This window comes from Colius striatus, unplaced genomic scaffold, assembly GCF_028858725.1.
Source record: "Colius striatus isolate bColStr4 unplaced genomic scaffold, bColStr4.1.hap1 scaffold_38, whole genome shotgun sequence".
In the NCBI taxonomy this organism is placed as follows: Eukaryota; Metazoa; Chordata; class Aves; order Coliiformes; family Coliidae; genus Colius; species Colius striatus.
In genome coordinates, this window is record NW_026908522.1 from 1,711,746 (window position 1) to 1,737,992 (window position 26,247).

The 26,247-nt window shown below is 49.7% G+C and overlaps 2 pseudogenes and 1 gene segment (V, D, J or C); all 3 read left to right on the forward strand.

Moving 5' to 3' along the window:
• Positions 1-6,561, forward strand: part of LOC133629320 (uncharacterized) — an 83,098-nt pseudogene extending 76,537 nt beyond the window's left edge.
• Positions 6,562-6,835: 274 nt separating this feature from the next.
• Positions 6,836-7,544, forward strand: LOC133629321 (Ig heavy chain V region C3-like). The segment is given in 2 exon segments: positions 6,836-6,893; positions 7,210-7,544. Coding segments are annotated over 2 exon segments (393 nt in total).
• Positions 7,545-11,261: 3,717 nt separating this feature from the next.
• LOC133629322 (T cell receptor delta constant-like) lies at positions 11,262-18,999 on the forward strand (annotated as a pseudogene).
• The last annotated feature ends 7,248 nt before the right edge of the window (positions 19,000-26,247 follow it).

Consider the following 26,247-nt stretch of genomic DNA (forward strand, 5'->3'; position numbering starts at 1 on the left):
CCTGAGCCCTCCAAAACACAGACACTGCCACACCAGCCTGAGCCCCCCAAAACACACTATCCCCCAAAACCAGTCTGAGTCCCCCAAAACACAGACACCCCCACACCAGCCTGAGCCCCTCAAAACACACTGTCCCCCAAAACCAGCCTGAGCCCCCCAAAACACAGACACCCCCACACCAGCCTGAGCCCCCCAAACAAGCCTGAGCCCCCCAAAACAAAGATACCCCCACACCAGCCTGAGGCCCTCAAAACCAGTCTGAGCCCCCCAAACCAGCCTGAGCCCCCCCAAACCACAAACACCCCCACACCAGCCTGAGTCCCCCAAAACACACTGAGCCCCCCAGACCAGACTGAGCCCCCCAAAACCAACCTGAGCCCCCAAACCAGACTGAGCCCCCCAAAACACACTGACACCCCCAAATCAGACTGAGCCCTCAAACCAGCCTGAGTCTCCAAACTAGCCTGAGCCCCCCAAAACACACTGAGCCCTCAAACCAGACTGAGCCCCTCAAAAGACACTGAGCCCCCAAAACCAGTCTGAGTCCCCCAAAACACAGACACCCCCACACCAGATTGAGCCCCCAAAACATAGACACCCCCACACCAGCCTGAGCCCCCCAAAACTAGCCTGAGCCCTCCAAAACACAGACACCCCCAAACCAGCCTGAACCCCCCAAACCAGCCTGAGCCCCCCAAAACACAGACACCCCCACACCAGATTGAGCCCCCCAAAACAGACACCTCCACACCAGCCTGAGCCCCCAAACCAGCCTGACTCCCTCAGATCAGCCTGAGCCCCCTTTCAGTCTGACCCCCCCCAACCAGACTGACCCCTCCCCCAGCACCCTGACCACCCCCCAACACCAGGAGCCCCCTTTCAAGACTGAGCCCGCCCCAGCACCCAACCCCCTCCCAAATTTCCTCCTCCGCACCCAAATTCCCTCCCTATCCCCCTCCCCAGCACCCTGAGCCCTCCCCCAGCACCCAAATCCCTTCCCCAAGCACCCAAACCCCCTCCCTCAGCACCCAGAGCCCTCCCCAGCACCCAGCCCCTCTCCAAAACTCCTTCCCCAGCACCCAAACCCCCTCCCCAGCACCCAAACCCCCTCCCGAACTCCTTCCCCAGCACACAAAGCCCCTCCCTATCCCCCTCCCCAGCACCCTGAGCCCAACCCAGCACCCAAACCCCCTCATTCAGCACCCAAACCCCCTCCCCAGCACCCTGATCCCCTCCCCAGCACTCGGGTCCCCTTCCCCAGCACCCAGAGTCCTCCCCAGCACTCAAACCCCCTCCCTCAGCACCCAGGCCCCCTCCCAAACTCCCTCCCTCAGCACCCAAACCCCCTCCCTATCCCCCTCCCCAGCACCCAAATCCCCTCCCGAGCACCCAAATCCCCTCCCCAGCACCCAAATCCCCTCCCTAGCTCCCAGGGCCCTCCTCAGCACCCAAACCCCCTCCCTCAGCACCCAAACCCCCTCCAAAACTCCTTCCCCAGCACCCAAACTCCTTCCCCAGCACCTAAACCCCCTCCCCAGCACCCAGCCCACCCCAGCACCCAGCCCCCCTCCAAAACTCCTTCCTCAGCACCCAAACCCCCTCCCCAGCACCCTGAGCCCTCCCCATCCCCACCCCCCATCCCATCCCCCCCCAATACCCCATTAACCCCTTCTGTGCCGCCGCCCTCCCCAGACGTGGACGAGTGTTCGGGCCCCCCCCGCTGCCAGCCCGGCCGCTGCCTCAACACCGCGGGCTCGTTCCGCTGCCTGTGCCCCCCGGCCTGGCCCCGCCACTGCCTCCCCCGCGCCTGAGCCGCCCCCCGCCGTATTTATTGTGTAGATCAAGAGATTTAAGGCGGGGGGGGGGCGGCATTGTGGCCCTCGGGATGATGGCGGGGGGGGGCACCTATGTGTGTCCCCCCCCTTGGCACCCGCTGTGCTCCCCCCTCTCAGTGTTGGGGGGTCGCGGGGGGAGGTTTGGGGGACCCCCCACCCCAACACACACTGTTACAGAATAAAGGTTTTGTATAAAATGAGGGGGGTTTGTTTCGCCCCCCCCCCCGTGAGAAATGGACGGGCCGAGGGGAGGGGCGGGGCGGGGCCTGGCGCTGAGGGGAAAAGGGGCGGCTTTGGGTCTAAAGGCGGGAAAAAGGGGGTTTTGAGGGGAAAAAGGGGTTTTGGGGTCTTAAGCGATAAAAGAGGGGTTTTGAGAGGAAAAGGGGGGGTTTGAGGGGAAAAATGGAGGCTTTGAGGGGAAAATGGGAGGTTTTGGGGTCTAAAGGGATAAAAGAGGGGTTTTGAGGGGAAAAAGGGGGGTTTTGGGGTCTTAAGGGATAAAAGGGGGGGTTGAGTCGAAAAGGGGGGTTTTGAGGGGATAAAGGGGGTTTTGAGGAGAAAATGGGGAGGTTTTGGGGTCTTAAGGGATAAGAGAGGTTTTGAGGGGGGAAAAGGGAGGTTTTGGGGGAGTTTTGAGGAGATAAATGGGGTGTTTGAGGGTCTTGAGGGGCAAAAGTGGGGTATTGAGGGGAAAAAGGGGGGTTTGGGGGGAGTTTTGAGCCAAAACGTGAGGTTTGGTGAAGTTTTGAGGCAAAAGTGGGAGTTTAGAGGAGTTTTGAGGGGAAAAGGGGAGTTTTGGTGGAGTTTTGAGAGAAAAAGTTGAGTTTGAGGGAAAAAGGGCTGGGGTGAGGGGAAAAACGAAGGATTTGAGGGGAAAAAGGGTTTTGAGGGGAAAAAGGGGAGATTTTGTGGTCTTAAGGGATAAAAGGAGACTTTTGGGGGAAAAAGGGAGAGTTGTGGAGTCTTAAAGGATAAAAGGGGGGTTTTGAGGGGAAAGGGGGGGAGATTGGGGATCTTAAGGGATAAAAGGTGGTTTTGAGGGGAAAAAGGAAGGTTTGCGGTCTTAGGGGATAAAAGGCAAGATTTGAGGGCAAAACAGGGGGAGTTTTAGGATCTTAAGGGATAAAAAGTGGTTTTGAGGTGAAAAAAGGGAGGTTTGGGGATCTTAAGGGATAAAAGAGAGGTTTTGAAGGGAAAAAGGGGGCATTGAGGGGAAAAACGGAGATTTTGAGGGGATAAAGGGGGGTTTGGGGGTCTTAAGGAATAAAAGGGGGGTTTAGAGGGGAAAAGGGGGAAGTTTTGGGGTCTTAAGGGTTAAAAGAGGAGTTTTTGAGAGGAAAAAGGGGGTTTTAGAAGGAAAAAGGGAGGTTTTGAGGAGAAAAAGGAGAGATTTGGGGATCTTAAGGGATGAAAGGGGTCCTTCGAGGGCAAAAAGGGGGTTTTGAGGAGAAAATGGGGAGTTTTTGGGGTCTTAAGGGATAAAAGAGGGGTTTTGAGGGGAAAATGGGGGTTTGATGGGAAAAAATGCGGTTTTGAGGGGAAAATGGGAGGTTTTGGGGTCTTAAGGGTTAAAAGAGGGGTTTTTGAGGGGAAAAGGGGGGGTTGAGGGGAAAAACGGAGGTTTTGAGGGGAAAGAGGGGAGGTTTTGGGGTCTTAAGGGATAAAAGGGGGGTTTTGAGGGGAGAAGGTGGAGTTCAGTGGACCTTTGAGGAGAAAAGGTGTGTTTTAGTGGGAAAAAGTTGGGTTTTGAAGGGGTTTTGAGGGAAAAAGTGGTAGTAGAGATTTGAGGGGAAAAGGGGGTTTTTGATGGAGTTGTGGTGCAATTTTGAAGGCAAATTGAGATTCTGGCAGAGTTTGGAGGGAAAAACTGGGGGTTTGGGGGCTTTCAGAGTAAAAAAGTGGGATTTTGATGGAGTTTTGAGGAAAAAAGGGGTTTCAGTGGAGTTTTGAGGAAAAAGTGGGGTTTTTGTGGTGTTTTGGAGGGAAAAAGTCATATCTTGAAGGAGTTTTGAGGGAAAAAGTAGGATTTTGGTGGAGTATTGTGGGAAAAAAAAAGGATTTCTTGGAATTTAGAGGAAAAAGTGTTTGTTAGAGTTTTGAGGGGAAAAGTGGGGCTTTGGGGGTTTTGTGGGGAAAAAGCGGGGTTTTTAAGAAGTTTTGAGGAGAAAGTGGGAGTTTAGTGGAGATTTGAGGGGAAAAGTGGGGTTTTCAAGGAGTTTTGAGGAGAAAGTGGGAGTTTAGTGGAGAATTGAGGGGAAAAGGGGGTTTTGGTGGAGTTTTGAGGAGAAAGTGGGAGTTTAGTGGAGAATTGAGGGGAAAAAGTGGGTTTTTGGTGGAGTTTTGAGGGAGAAAGTGGGAGTTTAGTAGAGATTTGAGGGCAAAGTGGAGTTATTGGTGGAGTTTTGAGGGGAATAAGTGCAGTTTGGATGGGAGTTGAGGCTGGAGCTGAGGCAGAACCATTTCCCTGAGAGGGGTGTGAGCCCCTGTGCCAGGCTGCCCAGGGAGCTGGGGTAGTGCCCAGCCCTGGAGGGACCCCAAAGCCGTGGGGCTGAGGTGCTGAGGCCGTGGGTCAGTGCTGGGCTGGGCAGGGTGTGGGGAGCGCTGGGACTGCAGCAGCTTCAGGGGCTTTAACCACCAAACAATTCCTGATTCTGAGGGGAAAAGTGGCGTTTGGGTGAGGTTTTGAGGGGAAAAGTGGGGTTCAGGTGGGTTTTTGAGGGGAAAGGTGTCTTTTGCTGGAGTGTTGTGGGACAAGATGTGGAGTCTGGCTGGCTGTGAGGGACTTTGCTCGTCCCTTTGGCTGCGGGAGGGGTGTCAGTCGCATGCAGGACGGCTGCTCTGCCAGAAGGAGGGGCTCGGAGACAAGAAATCAGCGGCAGAGCCTGAGCGGCAGAGGAACGCCGGCAGTCGCAGCTTTCCTTCCCCTCCAGAGAGATGCCAGGGGACCCTTTCAGCCAGCCAAGCTCTGCCTCACTTCCCTCTTTTGCGGTGTGAGGTGTCCCTCATGGTGCACAGCGAGTCTGCTCAGCCCACCCTGCAAACGCCAGGACGCTGAGGGATAGAAGGAAGCCCTCAGCCCCGGATGTCCTACCCTTGTAGAGAGGTCCTAGGATCCATGTCAGCCAGCCAAGTTCCACCCTCCCAGCCCTTGCTGCCTGACAGGCTGCTCTGAGACCTTCCTGAAGGGCTGGGGGCTTTCTCCTGTCCCTCCGTGTCCATCGCGTCTTTGTTACAGCCTGGCTCGGGCAGCGCCGAGCCCAGAGGCAGAGCTGGTGAACTGGCAGCGGCTGCCCACAGGGGAGCCAGAGCCCCGCACAGCCAATGGCAGCCCAGGACGCGGGCACAGCCGTGATTGACGTGTGCGCTGCGGCCAATCGGAGGCGGCGGCGCCTCAGGGAGGGCGGGCCCAGCCACAGCAGTGGCAGCCCCGCAGCCAATCAGAGACACCATCGCCTCAGGGAGGGCGGGCCCAGCCCAGGAGAGAGTGACAGCTCCTCAGCCAATCAGAGAAAACGCTGCCTCAGGGAGGGCGGGCCCAGCCAGGGCAGTGACAGCCCCGCAGCCAATCAGAGGCGGGCTCGCCTCAGGGCACAGAGGGAAGGTGAGGCCAGGGAGCCCAACATGGCAACAGGGGAAGGAAGGAGAGGAAGGAGGAGAGGTCACTGGTGAGGGATCAAACTGAGGCCTCCTGCAGAGCCGGCCGCTGCAGCACCCTCCCCGCTGCTCTCCCCACTGTTCTGTAACAGCCAGTGTGTGTCTGTGGGAAATGATTTGTGCCCAGTGTGTGAACATAAAAGGTTTGAAGCCCCTCTGGTGTGATGTGTGTGAGGGAATCAGTGTCCAGGGTATTTGAAGCCCCTCTGGTGTGATGTGTGTGAGGAAATCAGTGTTCAGGGTCAGGAAAAATGTGGGTAATGTGTGTCAACATTCTCCAATATTTGTTCAAGGTCAAAGCTTGAGTTGATGGTGACATGCCGTTGAGAGTTGTTCAGTCCAGAGAGAAGAGATTTGGCAGGAATGTGCCATAAACCCTATAGCCTGAACAAATCAGCCTGGCCTCAAGTTAGCTTGAATTGGGGTGATCCTAAAGAGACAGACAGAATTGGTCAAAGGATGGTTAGAAACTGATAGAAGAGATGGAAGTTGTCAAAGAGAGCGGGCTGGGGGTGCGGGGCACGGGGAGACACCCGCGAGTTGCCGCTGCCGGCTGACAGCCCGTCCCTTGCGCTGGGCTGTTGGTGGCGCGCAGGCAGGGAGGAGAGGGAGGAGTAGAGAGAGGAGAAGCCCATGATGCCGCTGGCTGCCCTTGCCGCCAGGGCACGTTGCTGGCTCACGGAAACTTTGGTGTCCACCACAACCCCGAGGTGTTTCTCTGCAGAGCTGTTTCCAGCTGGGTGAGCATGGACTGTCCTGGTGCTTAGGGCTGTTCTGCTCCCGGTGCAGCAATGTGTCCTAAGTGCTTGTTGAGCTCTGTGAGGCTGCTGGCAGCCCACTGCTGCAGCCGGCTGAGGTGCCTCAGGCTATCAGCAGCACAACCCTGCGCTGGATCAGCCGCTCGTTGCAGAGCGCTGTCAGCCGCACATGTGCTGAAGGCAAATGCTGTCCGTTCCCGCACGTCTGCCCCCGCCACATCTCTGCCGCGGCTCTTATCGCCGATGGAACGGAGCAGCCTTTTGATGCCGTCGGGTCATCTGCGGCACCGTCCCCTCGTTTCCTGCAGCTCTGAAGCTCGCCAGCACCGTTCGGCAGGGGCTGAGCGTGTGCGCAGGAGCGCTGGGGCCGAGCAGGGGGCCAGCCCGCGCCGGTGCTGTGGCGCCGCCCCTTCTCCTGCGCGGAGGGGCCCTGTCGCCGGGGGGCCGGGCCGGGGCGGCCGTGCGGGCTTCGGGCAGAGGCGCGGGCGCTGTGGCGGCGAGGGGCCGAGGCGACGGGGCGGGCAGCGGCGGGCCCGAGCTCGGCTCCGCTCGGCTCGTGTGCGGCCCCGCCGGGCCCTTGTTCCGCCGATGGCGGCCGGGCCGGGGCCGTGGCTGCTGGGCTCGGGCTTGGCCTTGGGGCCGGCAGGTGAGAGGCGGCGGGCGGGGAGGGCGGCGAGCCCGGGGCGGGGGCAGCGGCAGCGGGAGGGAGGGGGACAGGGAGGGGGAGAACAGGGAGAGGGACGGGTGGAGAGAGAAGGAGAAGCCGGGAGAGGGCGAGGGAAAGTGAGAAGGAGAGAGGGAAGAGCAGGGTGAGGGAGGGTTCGGGTGCGGGGCTTGCCCCGCTGTTGCGGCTGTGTCCGGGCCGGGCGGGGGGCGCTGGGGCGGCGGGTGCCCGTCCTCGGGCCGTGGGCGCGCCGTGCCCGGTGCCCGCGCTCTCCGTCCGTCCGTCCGTCCGTCCGCAGGCGTGTGGGCGCAGCTGAGGCTGGTGGAGGCCGGCGGAGGGCAGCGAGCGCCCGGGGACTCCGTGCTCCTCTTCTGCCGCGGACACGGCTTCGACTTCGGGACATGCGCAATAAGATGGTACCGTCAGGCACCCGGAGGCAGGCTGGAGTGGGTGTCCTTTATCTCCCCTAGTTCATCACTGATTCAACGTGCACCGGCAGTGAATGGTCGAGCCTCTGTGTCCCGGGACAATTCCCGGTTTAGGACAGCTCTGTCTCTAAGTGCCCCGAGCCCACAGGACTCTGCCCGCTACTTCTGTGCTGTTCGCACACACAGGGACGGGAAATGTAAATGAGTTTCATCAGAAACCTCCTGGCACTGCCCCAACTCTGGGCCTCAAAACTGGGGACTATTCCCACACTTTTTCAGTGCTGCTCCCCGGAGAGTTGTGTAGTTACAGCATCAGTTTTCCAGTGTTGATTCTGAAAGGGTCATTTCAGTTGGTTTTGTCCCTTTCTGTCCTGACCCTTCTGATTGCCATCTCCCCATGTCTCAGGCTGATCCTTACCCCTGTCACACTCCATAACCTTTTGGCCTTTGTAAACAGTTTTTGCTGTTAGCTTTGGTTCCCACCCAGCCATGGCCCAGCTGGTGGGGTCTGTAAATAGCCTTGCTGTGGTTTTGGGCATGGCTCAGGCTCACTCAGTGTAGCCCACAACTTAGCTGCCTGAGGACTGGGTAGAGAAAATGAGGGAAATACAGTGTCATTTGGAAGCTTTGGAGCAGAATAGGGAATTTGTGCTTTTTTTTTCCCAGATCTGAGACTGTAACAGGAGCAAGGGACAGCTTGAGAGCTGTGGGGCCATCTTCAGAATCCCAGCAGCAACGGCGTGCAGTGCTGCTCCAGAGAAAACTTGGGGTGGCCCTACAGCACATCTCTTTTTGCCCAGAGAGGTTTTGCTGCCAGGTGAGTTGTGGTAGTTTAGACCAGTGTCCACCAAGTCATTAAATCACTCCCCCTCCTAAATGGGACAGGAAAGAGAGAGAAATAGAACAAACCACTTGTGAGTTAAGGACAGAGAGGTCACTCAGCAGTGAGCGTCACGGGCAAAACAGACTCAACTTGGGGAGAAAAAGGTTTGATTATTACAAAAGAGGAGCAAGGAGATGAGAAATAAAACCGTCTGAAAAACACCTTCCCCCACCCCTCCTCTGGCCAGGACTCCCCTTCCTTCCCCCCAGCAGCGCAGACCATGGGGCTTGTGGTCAGTTCATCACAGATGGACTTTGCCGCTGCTGCTGCTCAGGGAGAGGCCTCCTCACACTTCCCACTGCTGCACTGTGGGGTCCCTCCCACGGGAGACAGTCCCTCACCAACTGCTGCAGCGTGGCTCCTTCCCACGGGCTGCAGCTCCTCACCGACTGCTCCAGCCTGGGGCCTGCCATGGGGGCAGCTCCTCACACCCTGCCCCAGCGGGGGTCACCCACCGCCACAACAGTCCCACGGGGACACACTGCTCCAGCCCGGGGCCCTCCCAGGCTCACAAGCGCTGACACAAACCTGCTCTGCACGGGCACCTCCCCACAGGCTCCCAGCTGCTGCCAGGAGCTCGCTCCAGGATGAGCTTCCAGCACAGTCACAGCCTCCTGCAGGCATCCACCCGCTGCGGCCTGGGCTCCTCCACGGGCTGCCAGTGGGTCTCTGCTCCCTGAGGACCTCATGGACTGCAGGGGCACAGCTGCCTCACCATGGTCCTCACCACATATCACAGAGGAGTCTTTCTTCCAGTGCCCAAGCACCCTCCTCCCCCTCCTTCTCCACTGACCTTGGGGTCTGCCCAGATGTTTTCACATTCTCCCTCCCTGTGGCTGCTGCAGTTTTGCAACTGACCAACAACCTCCCTTCTCAAATCTGTTCTTCACAGAGGCGTTACCTCCATCACTGGTTCTGCTGGCCACACTATTTCTGACCCAAGCCTGGAATCTATTGGCGTTTTTGGGCACCTGGGCACACCGCTGGCTCATGTTCAGCTGCTGCCAATTAACACTCCTGTCTTTTCCCTCTGAGCAGCTTTCCAGCCTCTCTGTCCCAGCCTGTAGCACTGCCTGGGGTGAGTACAGTGACCAAAGCTGAGGCAGGGAAGATGTGGGCAGAGCTGATCTGCGGGCAGAGAGGCAAGAGCGAGCGGCTCTGGCCACGTGTGCTGCCGTGTGTGTGCTGATGTTCCCCATCACAGGTAAGTGAAAGGGTTGATGTTTCCTGGGAACTGAGCTTGCCCCTGTACTCTGCAGGGCTCTGTGGAGCTGTGCTGGCTGCTGCAGCCTGACCTGCCCCTGGCTCCCTTCCTGCCATCCCTGCAGGGCACAGCAGTGTTGGACATCTGACCAGCCTCTGCAGAGGTGGGATGGGGATGCACCAACCTGCTGCTCACTCATCTTGTGGGCTGGTGGTGTAACTGGGGCTGGAAACTGCTCATGGGGCACTGCAGCCCATCTTAAAAAAAACAGGTTTCAGGAGGGCAGTGTAGTTGTTCCCTGCTTGCCTGTGAGAGGTCCTTGTCCCTGCTGTGCTCATTCAGAGCCATTCCAGGGGCAGGAGAGTGGATTCCTCACCATCCCAGCTTGGGAAAGAAAGGGCTTTGTCCTTCAGATGCACTTACTGTTTTGAATGGGAAAATCAGAAAAAGCTCCTGTCTGACACAGAAGAGGGGAAGGTGTTGCCTCCTTCCTGGTGCCAGCTCTATTTCTCTGCTAAACTTTTTCTGCTGAGTTCACAGAGAACCATTTAGTTCTCCTACCAGTCCAGTGTCTGATGCTACACCAGCATCACTCCAGTCTTTGCTCCTTGGAGTGATCACAGTTTATTGCTCCTCACTGAAGCAGACAGACACTGGCCAGGTGGCCTCTGAGCAAGATGAAGGAACTGATTGTGTGGGAGGCTGATGGAGTCATCAGCAAACAGCATCTTGGGGAAAGAGACACCATGGTTTCTGGTGCCCCATGGAAACAGAGTGTCACTTCACTACCCTGTTTCTGCAGCAGCAGAGGGCTGAAAAGGGCAGAGTGCTTGCAACACAGGCAGGGCCAGAGCAGACCTGGAAAGAGGGGGGTTAAATCCATCATGGATGGTTGTTGCTGGCCTCAAGGCAAGGCACTTGCTACACCTCTCTGAGCTGACTTTCCTGGCAAGGGGCATAGAGGTACTGCAACAACTTGTGGGAGGCTGTGATGGCAAGTGTGTTTCTGTGGCCACCCAAAGGGAAAAGGCTGTTCAGTTGCATCTGAGAGCCCAGTGACAAACTGGGTGTGTTCTCACTGCTCTGGGAAGACTTGGCAGCAGGCAAAGGCTGTGAGAGAGGCACCTGGATGTACCCAGGTCTGTTACAGGAGGCATTTAGAGCTTGTTCTCTTTCTTCTGCCAACATTTCAAGAGACTGAAAGTATCACATCAGACATCTCAACATTTTCCTGGGAGGAATGAGGGAATAAGGAGGAGAAAACACTTAAACACAATAAAGAGTAATGACAACAGTAATGCAAATAAACACGGAGTAATCCAGTGGGGAACCACTGTATCAGTGGGGAGTCACTGATTTGTGAATAGGATGAAGTAATGCTGTTTCGTTTTGTGTCTTAGAACTGGGTGTGAAGATGCAGAGACTGCTCCATGATCCAATTAAAAAGCCAGCTTTGGTCAGTCATAACTAGATATTTCCCCCTTCAAGCTCAGCCAAGGGCTTAGGTAAATAAATAATAGCCCACAGAATAGCCAACACTGTGGTCAAATAATCTAGCTCACAAGAGCAAAGAAACTGAGAAACAAAAAAAGGTGCAGGAGTAATTGGGAAAATCCTTCCAAAACCCTTATAAAAATAACTCAAGAGATAGTAAAAATCAGATACCTGAGTGCATAAGCAGCTTTAGCACATCAAGGCAGATTCCATCAAACCACTGTCAGCTAATCCAAAGGAATGTTTTAACAATTCATAAATGTGATGTTTGTCATTTCCCATGAAAACAGGTTTTGAGACCATAAATACTGGAGAGTCCAGAAAGAGTTAGGAAATTTAGAATGAAAGTAGTTAGAAATTGGTAAGATTGGGGCAACTGGTCCACAGATGTTCTTGAAAGTTTCTTCATTTGCTGCATCGTCAAGATGAAACATTCTTGAACTTGGAGGAGTTAATCTCTGAAAATCAAGCAGCTCCAGGGCCCTCTTCTTTCCCAGGCCATAACCTATGGGATTTTTCTAAGCAGGAGAGCCCAGATTCTGCTCTCCTGAAGTCCAGGGCTCCAGTCCTGCTTTTCTGCATTGTCTTCTCCTCTCTGGATCCTGAGCTCAAACAGTGCACAATAAGTCTGTGTTTATGAACAATCATTTTGCCTGCTTCCTTGTCTCAAACCAGCATAAAGACTTTCTAAGGCACTAAATGACCCTCAGACACCAACTTTTAGAGCCCAGATAAGAGCTCAGATAAACTCCTGAGAACTGAAACCAGGTTCAAGGTGAAGCAGATTGTCATAAATGCTTTGAGATAGCACTAAAAGTGCTGGATTTTCATGTTTCTTTACTGTTTACTGATATCACATTTCTTTATGTGGTATATTGCATCAGAAACCACTCAAGAAGTCACATGACTAGAATCCAAATTCTGAGTAGTAAAGAAGCAGGAAGTGACAGTTTTTTGCAATGAAATCTATCACTGTGGTGGCTGGGTCACCACAATGATATAAACAGCATAGGGTCCTGTACAAAAACCTAGAGGAGGAAAAAAGGCAACATATTTTGGGGAAAAAAGCAGCTGACTGAAATGATTAAGGAGGCAAATGCAACATTCTTTTAATATTTCTGTTTATCCTGGGAATAGAGCTCAAAGGGTCTCTAAAAGGTGGACGAAAGGTAGAAGCTGGAAATTCTGTCCTCACTTTGAAATCATTATTGTTTTTCCCTTTCCAGTTTTGGAAGAAAATGTGGATCTGGAAATCCTCATGGGATTGCACATGTGGATGATTAGGACAAATATCTGGCTTTTCAACCCCTGTTCTTACAACATTTTTGAATACCACAAGGAAAGAGTGATTGATTGCAGTAAGTATCAGCAGTGTGAGGACAGATAAGCTTATTTTTGGAAGAGGGACGACTCTCACAGTTGAGCCAAGTAAGTGTCATTATGTTATTTGTAAAATGTTGTTAATGTGGAGGAGGATGAAGGAATCTAACAGTTTGGGTTCATTGTAAGAACTTTCTGCTGCAATAATCACTCTGTCCAGGGTTTCCAGGTGAATCCTCAGCTTGAGTCTGCTAAGGAAGGCTGCCTCTATATATTGCTATTGCTCCATCATCCCCAAGCACTGGGTGTGCATTACTTCATAGAATCACAGAATGGTGGGGTTGGAAGGGACCTTTAGAGATCATCCAGTCCAAAACCCCTGCAGAAGCAGGAACCACCTAGATCAGGTCACACAGGAACATGTCCAGTCTCCAAGGAAGGATCCTCCACACCCTCCCTGGGCAGCCTGGGCCAGGGCTCCCTCACCTCACAGGAAAAGAGATTTTTCTTATATTTAAGTGGAACTGTTTGTGTTTCAGCTTCATCCCATCACCCCTTGTCCTGTTGCTACTTACTATAGAAAAAAGGGATGTCCTAACCTCCTGATACCCACCATTGAGATGTTTGTAACTATTGAGATCCACCCTCAGTCTCCTCTGCTCCAGACTAAACAGCCCCAGGTCCCGCAGCCTTTTCTCATATGAAAGATGCTCCAGTCCCCTGATCATCTTGGTGGCCCTGCACTGGCCTCTCTCCAGCACTTCCCTGTCCCTCTTGAACTGAGGAGCCCAGAGCTGGACACAGGACTCCAGATGAGGCCTCACCAGGGCAGAGTAGACAGGGAGAAGAACCTCCCTTGACCTGCTGCCCACACTCTTCTTGATGCATCCCAAGGTGCCATTGGCCTTCTTGGCCACGAGGGCACATTGCTGGCTCACATTACTTAACGTGTTAACTGGATAGCAATTTGGCCCAAATTTCCTGTGAAGTGTCTTACCCTCCAGTGGATTTTCACTGAATCATTTTGAGCAGGAATGAACAACTTAGTCATGAGTTGACAGTGGAGAGATGTTTTCAGATGGATCTTTAGCTCTCTGGTATAAGAAGTTAGTTTTTGACACTACAGATTCTTAAGGGTTGGAAAGGACCTCGATAGATCATCCAGTCCAACTCCCCTGCCAGAGCAGGACCACCTAGAGTAGAAGCACAGGAACTCATCCAGGTGGGTTTTGAATGTTCCCAGACTCTACAACCCACCTAGGCAGCCTGTTCCAGTGCTCCCTCACCCTCACAGTGAAGAAATTATTCCTTCTGTTTCTTTGGAACCTCTTATGTTCAGGCTTATACCCATTGCCCCTTGTCCTGTCATTGGACATTACTGAGAAGAGCCTGACTCCATCTTCCTGACACCCAGCCTTTATGGATTTGTAAAGATTAATGAGGTCACCCCTCAGGCTCCTCTGAAGAGGAGATGAATGGAGCATGGCAGTTATTTTGTTATTTCTCTTCATGTTTAGCTTTAACATAAGTGACACTAACACCACATTCATAGTTTCACCAGGTAAATAATTCCACTGGCATGGAAACAGAGGAGAAAGGAGCTTCAATATCCTTGGGCTTAAATTTTCACAGCTGCCTCATGTCTAAGACTGCTTAGAATGAAAGAAAATTGGCTGTGAAGTTGCCTAGGCTCTGAAAATGCAAATGTGATGAGCAGGGATTATAACAAGCCTTAGTTCTTCCCAGCTCTATTTGGAATTTTATGATGTAAAGAATAGGTGGATGTCACCCCAAGGTTTTTTGTGGAAGTATGAATAATGGGGCAGGAGGTGAATTTGTTAAGTAGATCTTCGTTATCCTGAACGTCCAGGTGCATACCTTAAGACTTGTTACGATGCTTTTAGAGGTCTGCATGTCCTTAAAGTGCTGCAAAAATGTCCCATGTAATGTTACGTATCTAAAACATCCTGCTCTCCTTCCAGAAAGCCATGGGACTCCCTTAGGTGCTGCCTAATATCTGTCCAGGTCTGTTGGGTGTCTTGCATGGGAATAAATGTCTGCTTTGGAACAATTTAAGTCCATTTCAAATTCCAAAGGGCTAAAGGAATACAAAGTTATCATTCTGGAGAAAGATTTGTTCCTCCCAACCAGCAAATCCTCAGTTGCAAGTGTAGGGCCAGACAAAACTGCCAGATTCCATTATTTTAACATCACTCTACGTTGATTGGAAGATGATATTTGCTTGTTTGTTTGTTGAAAGAAGCAAAATATGCCACAGAGAATAGTAGAATGTGGCAAGAAGGAAACAAAAGACAGGGAGAGGGAAGACTGAGCAGTGGTGTTGCCATTTCAGACATTCACAGAAATGCTGGTATGATGCTCTTGTTTCTCACATCAAGAGTCCTGTATGTACATAAATCCCTCCCAAAAGCAAGCAGTTGTAGGGATTTGTGTATGTGTTTTCAGATAATGCAAAATAATGGGGCTCAGTTGATGCTTTTGGAAATAATTCTCTTTATCAACCACAATTGCACTGTGTACATTTGCTCCTGCTGAAAGTCTTACCCAGTGCATCATGCCAGAGAAGCAGCTTGCTAGTACATTGACTGTTTAAAAATGCTGGAGATGAGAAAAAATGAAAAGCCTCTTCTCAGATAACAAAGAAACCACAGGACTGGCAGACTCTGGCAGAACCATGTTACAGCACCTGGAAAGGAAATGCATGTGGGAGGAATAGCAAAATGAGCCTTTTTTGATTGACATGTTTAAACTGTTAGAGCTGCGCTTGTTTTTGGGAACAGCACTCAACTGACTGTGGAGCCAAGTAGATGTCCTTTATGTACTAACCTTGTCTGAGTTGTAACTCAGACTCCCTAATGCCTTAAAGTAGCTACTTAGACTGTAGGCTTTCTATCTATTACATTCTCATATGCAGTTAGATGATTTAAGTATTAAAGTCATGCTTTGACAGTTTAAAGGGAAATAAAGTTTCTGTGCAGGCTGACATTTAAGTCCTTAAGAATTTCTATTATGTCAGAATCAGAAACACAGCACTGAGACGAGAGAAGGATGATATACAAAAGCATTGAATGGAGCCTTATGAACATTTCTGTACTAGTTTAATCACAGAATCACAGAAGGTGGGGGTTAGAAGGGACCTTTAGAGATCATCCAGTCCAACCCTCCTGTTGAAGCAGGTTCACCTAGATCAGGTCACACAGGAACATGTCCAGGTGGGTCTTGAAGAGCTCTAAGGAAGGAGCCTCCACACCCTCCCTGGGCAGCCTGGGCCAGGGCTCCCTCCCCTCACAGGAAAATAGATTTTTCTTGTACTCAAGTGGAAGTTTTTGTGTTCCAGCTTCATCCCATCACCCCTTGTCCTGTTGCTACTTACTATAGAAAAAAGGGACGTCCCAACCTCCTGACACTAAATTATTCAGAGTTGGGGTTAAACTGAATAGGTCAACTGAATTCAGTGAATGTTTGATTCCTGTTTGGTATCTGTTTGCTGTAGGTGAAGCTATGTCAGAGTACTACTTGGCTTTCACCTCAGTTGTTCAGTATTGGGGTACTGGTGGCAAAGAGAGTAAAATCAGAGCCCCTTGATCAAACCTTAAAAAAGTGTCCTGTGTTGAGAAAAATGTTACACCTGAAAGATCTTTTGACCACCCTGCAAGGCAGATGCCATGCAAAATTCAAAGCCTAATGCACCTCTTTTTAGCAGAGAGATCCATCAGCATGCTCCTGACAAGCTGGACATGTAAATCTTTTCTTGTCTGTCTAACCAGCCTTCATAAGCTGAGCTCTGTCTGGCAAGGAAGCACGCTGGATGATTCCCTGCAGTTTCTTGATTTTATCAAAATTCATGTTGCTAATCTTGTCCTGACATTTGTATGTGGAACCAGCCTGGTTTCTCCATCTATGATCTGAGGGCAAAGATATTTTATTTTTCAAGAAATCACAATGATTTATTGGCTACTGAATCATTTTGAGACCACTGTTTCCTGAAAAGACATCTCTTTCAAGTTTAAGCAATCATGTTTCATTACTTGTATGTCATAAGAAATTCCTTGAGAAGGCTGCTGCTGTGTAGTTGAAATTAAGGCTTCTGCAGTTGTGAAACCTTTATCATTCATGTGTGTTGCTTGGAATTGGGAACTGAACTCTAAAATGCCTTCGAAACTGAAAAAGAAAAGTATATAAAAGTTTCAGAGTAACTCTTTGGAAAGATGAGAGAGCAGGGATTTCAAATCCTCTGAAAGCTTATCAGCATCTTTTAAGCTCTTTCAAAGCTCCAATGCTCGGGCACATTTGTCATGCCTTGAAGTTTGTTGGTTTCTTAACACTAAAACATTACCTCTGAAGGTTATTGCACTAATTTAAGGAAGCTTGTAAGAAGATTTGTCCATGGACATCAGAAGTTCATTGGCCTCGGGTTGTTCTTCCCTTCAAATCAGTTTATTATACCAATTCTGCATTATACTTCTAACTGCCCCTGGAGCTGTGGAACAAACAATATGTCACAGCAGATGGATGAGAAAGGTCACACTTTTCAGAACAAGCAAAAGAATTTTTGTTGAACCAAGTACCAGTATTACTCTTTTTCATTGTCTCCTGATGTGTCGGAATAGCTCACAGCACGTGCAATGTCTAGTGAGGAAAACTTTCCCCACAGCTGAAAGTTCTTGACCTTGTCAGGAACTCCTGGAGAAGTGGAGATCCACAATTCACAGACTTCTGATTGCTTCTCTCCTACTTCCCCATCTTAGAGACAAAAGTCGTTCTTGCATCTGAGCATTTGTTCTAGAAAAGATCAACCTTGTCCCCCAGTCCAGCAGCAGCACTTCATTTCTGCAACGTCATTCATTGGGGTAACTTTGCACAATAGTGAAGCAACAAACTGACATCTCTTTGTCCTGTTACTCTTGCTGTGGTTAAACCTTTTAGCCACATCAGGAGAAGATTTGGGGGAGGGGAGGGAGAGTTAAGGAAAACCAGTTATTCTCCTATGTCTCTGGAATATGCAAGACAGTCCTTGATCAAAGTGTTATTTTTAGGAATTAAATTGTTGAGAAAGCGGTGTAATTTGACTCTTGGAAGGGAATAAATAAATGTTCTCTTCTGGTTTGCAAGTCCTTTACTTATAAATAAAGAATGAGCTTTGGAAAAAAGGAGGCTTAGAATCCTGTGAACTGAAAGCTCCCATAAAAACCCCTACTCTCTGCCTTTATCTGATCTTTTAGAAGCAGCAGTAAGAAATAATGAGGAAGAAAAGGCAGTTAGTCATTGATAAAGCCAGGAATTAGTCACAGCTGGAGTATATATGAACTTTAAGTGACAGCACCTCAGACAAGTTGGCAATCAAACCAAACCATGCCCAAACAATGCTTTATTTTTTTTACAGACAACATAAGGAGTTCTGACCCACAAGTCATTGTGGTGAAGTCGAGAAACTGGAAGAAGATGGCAACACCGAGAAAGTAGCTTGTTTGGCAAGGAAGTTCTATACAAAGAATGTCATCTTGGAGGTGTCCTCTAATGAAGCCATATATGAGCAAAATACACCCGTTTTGACATCAGAAGGGTTGTACGATACCATTAAGGTGGTCAGTGCAACAAAAGGCACAGAGGTGGCTTGCACAGCCAAACACGATGGCAAAGAAGCATTGCTAGGTACAGTTTTGTGGTACAGCTGCAGCTTATTTCTGGAGGCAGCATCTTCTGATGCTTGCTGTTTCTCCTGCTAGTGAGTGCTGTGCTGGGTAACCAGCAGAAATGGGGAAGACATCTGGTACATGAGCAAGTGGAGATGACAGATGTTTAAAAGCATAAACAATCTGAACTGTTTAACAACTTGGAGTTACTTTTTTTGGGAGAAAAGTAAGGCACAGTCTTTTTTAAAAATGCACATTTAGTTATGACTAAATAGTTTCCCCCTGGAAGCAAACATCTTGGCACAGCCTGAAATAGCCTTTGTAAACACAGCAAAAAGTTACAGTGGTGGGATTTTGTTTCTTTTTCTTGAAAAAGGGGATTGATTTTTTTACTCATTCAAACACTAAACCCAAAGCAATTCAATAATTCTTCTGTTTTCTGCAAATGCATGGAGAAATCTCCTCCTCTTCATTAATCTTAGAATTAGTGAGTGGGCAGCGGAGCCTCAGGCTGTACTGCCCAGTGTTCCTTTGGGAAGGGTCGTGTGAACATTTTGTTTAATCCTTTTAAAAATGTGACTATCATTTGTAACGTTTTTTTATTATCATGCTACAGAAAAGGAGGCTGAAGAATCAGTAACAGGGAACATTTGCAACACCACAGACATCTCTATGCAAGGTTAGTTACCTAATAGATTGTGAAGATACATGACAATGTTGGTGGTAAATGCATGCAAATCTATTTTCTCAGGGGTAGGGGAATCAAAATACAGCTGCTTTAAAAGGCAGCTGCTTTAGCAGCAGACAAGCATCATAAAGCAAAACCCAGTGTAGACAGATATCCTCCTCCCATGTTGTTGTCATGTATCTCTGTCATCTTCCCCTGAATCGATAACCTTTGGGTTTGGTTTTTTTCCCACTTTCTGACAGTGTCACGATATCCAAATCTAGACCATGATCTCTCTCATCTTTTCTCTATCACTGAACAGATGCTGAAGGGGAGAAAACAAACATGCTCTCTGTGACTGTGTTGGGCTTGAGAGTCCTGCTGGCAAAAAGTATTGCCTTCAATGCACTCATGAGCATCAAGCTGTTTCTTTTCTGAGGTAAGGAAGCACATAGCTTGATCTATAGAAAAACTGGAAGCTCATGCCAGGAATGACCCCTTGTCTTTTTGTAGTTCTCTGTCATTACACCTGTTCACCTGCTCCTGCTCCCTTTAAATAACTCTTGTAGGTTTCTGGGAAAAAGCACAATGCTTATCTAAACCTCATCCCCAACAACAACCAAAAAAATCCACCTGAAAATCGTCCCATTGTCACTCCCAAACCACCAAGAAAACAGCCCCTTTCATATCCAAAGCTCAGTTCTTGCTGTCTGGTACCCAAATTTTCTTTGCAGCAAACTTTCTTTGCCAGAACAACTCAGGTATTACCAGAAGTGCCTGAGAGAGATCTCACTGACTGTTTCAAGTGGTAGAGCACAAAGCCTGGAGAAAAATGAACACAAATAAGGGGTTAAAAGCAAGGCTCTGAAAACACTGACATGTGAAGTAGTGGGAGGAGAGAGAGGAGAGGGGAGGCTTTTTAAATTAAGGTATACAAAGAGGCACAAAAGATAGTCCAGGTTAAGCTTTGTGAGTGTCTGCCTGTCTTGATCTCACAGCTGTCAGACAATGGCATGTAGCCCCGGTTGCATTAAAGGGCCGATGTGGAAACAAGGCAGCAGCACTGTGAAGAGCAGCTGGAGAGCTTGTCCCAGCAGCACAACGGGTCAAACGGCCAACGTCAAATCTACTGACAACAACCACGCAGAAGACAGCAGAGCACCCTCCCCTTCAGACCTTCCGTACTGCCGAGTCCTGCCTGGCCAGTGGATTTCATTTCAAGACTTGTAGCTGCTTTTGCTGTTTCTTTTTCTCTGTGAACTGAGGAGACTGTATTTTTTCTTAACCCCCTGCTAAGTAGAAGTTGATCACGCCACTGTTCTCACTTCTAGACAGCAGCATCCAACCTGCTTCTGACTCGCGGAAACAGACTCTGTCACTCCAAGAGTGATAAGGAAGGATGTTTATTCGGCACGGTGGGGGCAGGGGGTGTATAAACTTGCCCACCCGACTGGGCAACTTGCTTGACTTATATTTGTTACAAAGTCACAAAATCGTATGATGACATTATCCACCTAGACAAAGACACAACCTGTCCCCGATTTGGCATGTAAATTAGGTCTTTTCTTCCTTTCCTTTGCGTGGTGTCTCCCGGTGATGGTCTTTGGGGCCTCGGGAGATGAAGGCTGATAAGTCCTGAGGCTTTCTCACCCCTGATCTTTGGGCAACTTGAGATATCACTTGGCCCCTTGCAGAACCGGTTTCTGCCCTCAAGGAAGTTGGAGGACCCGGGAGGTTGTGTGAGGAGATAACCACGACCTTTTTACAGCTCCTGTGTGAATTTATTTTGTCTGAAAAAATAAGCGTGATACTATTGCGATAAGTTCGTATAAGGTTTATTAGTACATGTTAGTATAAAGCTCTGCATCACTTCAATAGCTTTGAAAAATCCAGTCCTCATAGATATATGACCCTTTAAAAACAGCATTTACAGGCATGTTGCATTATTGATGTATTACTGCTGAGAGAATTCAGGCAGAGGAGATGCTATTTATAGCTTTAATGATTTTTAGATAGCTTTAGCATCAGCAGTTTTATAGTGTAGATGAGACCTGTGTTGGATGTGAAGTGATTCAATTCAACCAGATAATGTTCAGCCAAGGAAGTGTTTCTTTATTAAACCTGCATTTCTTCTGCAAAATGTGTGGCACACAGCAGTTTAGGCTACAAAAGTGGTGACCAAAAGAAAGCTTTACTAAGCCTAAATGCTGTGGTTTGTTCTGTGCTTTTTCTTATGACTTTGAGATGGAGATTGCTGAAACACAACTGACCTAATGATCAGTCAGAATAGAAATTCAAATGAGGTCTGGCCTTTCTGATGCATCTTTCTTTTGCATGGTAACAGAAAGGCACATGTCTAAGGAGCAATCAGTTAAAAGACAGTTTGATATGAGTATGAGGAAGGAAAATGCACATTTCAGAAAAAAAAGCATCCTGTTTTTTTCCACTCATTGAGACTAGGAACAGGCCAAGAGGAATTAATGTAAGGTGGTGTGATGGAAAAACAGTTTCCATAGCAACTTGGTTATTATTCAAAAGACCCCAACATACACATCCCCCGACTCATTTTCTCTCGCTAGCAACAGACAGGATGCTGTGGTCAACCTTATGACTAAGTTACACCAGGCAAGACTAAATCCCCCTTTGTTTGAAAAACAAGTTAACCACATCCTGAAGGGGAAATAAGATTTTTCATATATTGACTGTTCTACTGCTGGCTTTAAGACAGCTTCTACAGAGTGCATAGCAAGGTCAGTTTAATTAAGCTTTTCCAGGTTAGTCAGTCCCTACACACACCTAGATGACCCTCACTGTATGAAGAGAAGTGAAATGTGCGTGACAAACTCAAAACCAGCATAATACTTTAGCTCATCCTACAACCATACTGTGTATCAGGGGAAGCCATTCACTAGCAGATTGTTTTGATCATGATTTTGTGGCATCACCCTGAACCTTTTTATCTTGCACTCCACACTTTGCAATCTCTCAGGCAAGACTCAGATTGGGAGTACCATTTCTGTGTCTCCATGAAAACCATGGAATGACATTTTCCTGGATAGTTCTCAGGAGTCCAAATGAGATGCAAAGAGATGATACAGCAGGTGAGTCACAGCATCTCTGGGGGACCGTGGGCTTTTAGCATTGCAGCTGCTGTTGCAGGACTGCCATGGATGTCAAATGACAAAGAAGACATGTAGGCTCTAAATCTTGTTTGAGCCTGGGAGGGCCCCGGGCTGGAGCAGTGTGTCCCCGTGGGACTGTTGTGGCGGTGGGTGACCCCCGCTGGGGCAGGGTGTGAGGAGCTGCCCCCATGGCAGGCCCCAGGCTGGAGCAGTGGGTGAGGAGCTGCAGCCCGTGGGAAGGAGCCACGCTGGAGCAGTTGGGGAGGGACTGTCTCCCGTGGGAGGGAGCCCACAGTGCAGCAGTGGGAAGCGTGAGGAGGCCTCTCCCTGAGCAGCAGCAGCGGCAAAGTCCATCTGTGATGAACTGACCACAAGCCCCATGGTCTGCGCTGCTGGGGGGAAGGAAGGGGAGTCCTGGCCAGAGGAGGGGTGGGGGGAGGGGTTTTTCAGATGGTTTTATTTCTCATCTCCCTGCTCTTCTTTTGTAATAATCAAACCTTTTCTCCCCAAGTTGAGTCTGTTTTGCCCGTGACGCTCACTGCTGAGTGAGCTCTCTGTCCTTAACTCACAAGTGCTTTGTTCTATTTCTCTCTCTCTCCAGTTTAGGAGGGGGAGTGATTTAATGACTGGGTGGACATCAGGCTAAACCACCACAAGTAGAAGCACAATTAAAAATGTCCTGATGTTGGTAAAATTTAACAGCACTTGAAATGCTATTGAGAGTGGAATGTAAACCAGCTCATCTTATCTAAAACATGATGTTGTCTTTATGCAGTGTCCAGAAGAAGAGATTTTTCAGGAGTTAGCAAAGTAGTTCAGATTTTAACTTGAAATCTAGATGTCATCATCATTATAATGGACTATTACACAGGAAAGCAAAGTCACTTTCTGAGCAGCTTGGCTATAGAAGTTACTCTACAGTTAAACTAAATCTAGCAGAGAAATAACCATGATGATATTTAGACAAAAATGAAAGTCTTTCAGACATCATAAAAAGTAAAACCCAAGTCTATACAACTAGTCGAAGCCTGCAACAAAATGACTTGAACTTGCAGAAAGCTGTCATGTCAGAATTTGATTAAGGATTGTAAATATTGCCATTTTGTGTCAATAAAGATGCTGATTGTGAAATTGGTTCCTTAAGCTCTCTCTTCAAAATGCTGTTGTATTGCAGTAGATGTACTAAGACACAGAAATACTCAGGAAAACTAAAGCAATAAAGCAAATAACTGTATTCTCCTCCACATACTTAGTGGGGAAAGGTGTATTATGTGCTCTCCCCACCTTGAACAACCTGACTGACACTGGAATGCTTTTAAAAGGTGAATTAGTCTACATGTTGGGCCAAGGAATCTCAAAAGCTTTTGCACTGGTTCTGATCCTGAACACCCTAAGGATGCCAGGATCTTGAACTTAGAAGCTGCCAAGAGCTTTATCTGCCACATTACAACAGACTTCTGGATATTTTAAGTTTGTCTCTCCTTTTCATGTCTTCCAAGCTCACAGGCTCACAAGTGCTGACACAAACCTGCTCTGCACTGGCACCAAAAATGAGGATTTAGACCCTAAAAGTGTCAGTTTAGACTAAAAAATGGAGATTGAGAGCATAAAAGAGGGGGACTAGACCGAAAACAAGGATTTACCCCTTAAAAACAAGACTTTAGGCCCAAAAAATGAGGATTTAGACCCTAAAACTGTGGGTTTAGACCCAAAAAACGAGGCTTTAGATCCTAAAAGTTTGGGGTTAGATCCAAAAATGGGTATACAACTGGGGGTTTAGATCCCAAAACAAGGCTTTAGACCCTAAAATCTAGACTTTAGACTCCAAAAATGAGGGTTTAGACCCTAAAACAGTGGGTTTAGATCCCCAAATAGAAGGATTTAGACCCTGAAACTAGGGATTTAGGTGGTATAGATAGACCTTAAAACAGGGGGGTTTGACCAAAACAGAGAATTTAGTCCCTAAAACTAGGAGTTTTGGCATTAAAATAAGGCTTTAGACCCTTAAACAGTAGGATTTATACTGAAAAAGAGGATTTAGACGCTAAAACTGGTTGTTTAGATGCCCAAAATAAGGATTTAGACCCTAAAACCAGGGGTATAGTTGTAAAAACGAGGGTCCAGACCCTAAAACCAGGAGTTTAGACAGCAAAAACGAGGATTTAGACCCAAAACCAGGTGGTATAGACCTCAAAAAAAGGATTCAGACCCTAAAAACAAGACTTTAGGCCCAAAAAATGAGGATTTAGACCCTAAAACTGTGGGTTTAGACCAAAAAAAGGAGATTTAGACCCTAAAACAGGGAGTTTAGACTGAAAACCAGGACTTAGACCCTAACGCTGGGTCTTTAGACCCCAAATACAAGGATTTAGACCCTAAAACCAGGGTGTTAGTCCTAAAAACGAGGATCCAGACCCTAAAACTGGGAGTTAAGACACCAAAATAAGGGGATTTAGGTGCTAAAACCGAGGGTTTAGACCCCAAAAATGAGGATTTAGACCCTAAAACTAGGGTTTTAGCCATAAAAAAGAGGATCCAGATGCTAAAACTGGGAGTTTAGACAGCAAATACGAGGATTTAGACCCAAAACCAGGTGGTATAGACCTCAAAACAAGGATTCAGACCCTAAAAACTAGACTTTAGGCTGCAAAAATCTGGATTTAGACCCTAAAACTGTGGGTTTAGACCCAAAAAAGGAGATTTAGACCCTAAAACAGGGAGTTCAGACCGAAAACTAGGACTTAGACTCGAACACTGGGTCTTTAGACCCCAAAGACAAGGATTTAGACCCTAAAACCAGGGGTTTAATCTGCAAAACTGGGATAAAGACCCTAAAACCGGGAGGTGGGGAGGCTCGTTGGCGCCCCGCAGCCTCCATTTCCCATCACCCCCAGCGCGTCGCTGCCGCCCAAAGCCGCGGGCGGGAGCCGCGGTGCGTGCCGGGAGCTGTAGTTGTGCGGCGGCGCCCGGCAGGAGGCGGCGTGCGGCGGAGGGGGCGGGGCCTCGGGTTCCCAGCGTGCCCCGCGCGGAGCCCTTGCTCGTGCCCCGCTGGCGTGGGCTGCAGGAGGCTGTGGCTGTGCTGGAAGCTCATCGTGGAGCGAGCTCCTGGCAGCAGCTGGGAGCCTGTGGGGAGGTGCCCGTGCAGAGCAGGTTTGTGTCAGCCCTTGTGAGCCTGTGAGGGCCCCGGGCTGGAGCAGTGTGTCCCCGTGGGACTGTTGTGGCGGTGGGTGACCCCCGCTGGGGCAGGGTGTGAGGAGCTGCCCCCATGGCAGGCCCCAGGCTGGAGCAGTCGGTGAGGAGCTGCAGCCCGTGGGAAGGAGCCACGCTGGAGCAGTTGGGGAGGAGCTGTTTGGGACTTCTGAGGGGTGAACTGTGTGGCTACTGGGAGGCACTGGGGAGTACTGGGAGTTACTGGGTGTGAACTGGGAGCTACGGGGTATTACTGGGCGGCTCATTGAGGCACAAGGGGCTGCAGTGAGGAGAACTGGGAGTCACTGGGAGCTACTGGGGGCCTCTAGGGGTGAACTGGGGGTTCCTGGGGAGGGATTTGGGACTTCTGGGAGCTACTGAGAGGAGGCTACTGAGGGATAAACTGGGAGGATGTGGGAGCCTTTGGAGAGGGGAGTTGGGGCATTTTTAGGCCTTTTGGGTTGTTTTGAGTCCTTGAAGAGTCTTGGGGGGTGTCGAAGACTTTTGGGGTGTTTTTGGGTTCCCTCCTCATCCTGAGCCCCCTCCCCAGCGTGGTGTGCCAGAGCAAATGCTGCGTTCCTTGAACTGGCCCAGTGACCCGAGTACTTCATGGTGGCATTTCTGTGAGCCATGGTTACAGCATTGATCTCAGGCAGATGGGGTTTTATTTCTTGAGGACGGTTCCCTTTCTCTCTGTGTATGAGCAGGTGGATCAGCACAGATCAGCAGGTCACCACCAAGGCTGCCATTCCTGTAGCCTGCCATGTGCCCTGGCATCTCTGTGTCACATTTCTGGGGAGGATCTTGCCATAAGCTAATGCAGCTGTTTCTTGCTGGCAAACTGGAGTCCTGTCTCTGGTGCCCAGATGTAATAGCAGGGGTGCACCGACTGGCTGAAGCTGTCTTCCTCTGCTGATGGCTGATGGTTCAAGGAAGGAGTGTAGTCCAGGCTTTGTGTTTGTGGTACTTGTGCAGCAGAGACCAAACAGCTGAGGACTTGCTCCTGCCCTGCTCTGTTCTCTCGCTGCATCTCTGAGAGGAAGCGGCGACAGAGCAGAAACGGGACGTTGAGGGGGGTTCAGTTGCACTGAGTGTAGCAGGAGAGAGCAGTGTCTGTGCAGGGATGGATTTGCACAGGAGCCCTCAGCGTTTCTGCTGCCCTCAGGGAGAACTGAGCGAGGGCTGCGAGGCCAGAGGACGGGCTGTGGGTGAGAGCAGAGCCAGGGCAGCCGGGCTGTGCCCCTGCCTGGTGCCCAGCGCCCTGTTGCTGCCCCTTTGTGCCCGTCCCCTGTGAGCCTGCACAGCCCCAGCCCCTGCTGAGAGCAGAGGGATCCCCCTCACACCACTCCGTGTCTCGCCCTTGCTCAAGCTCTCA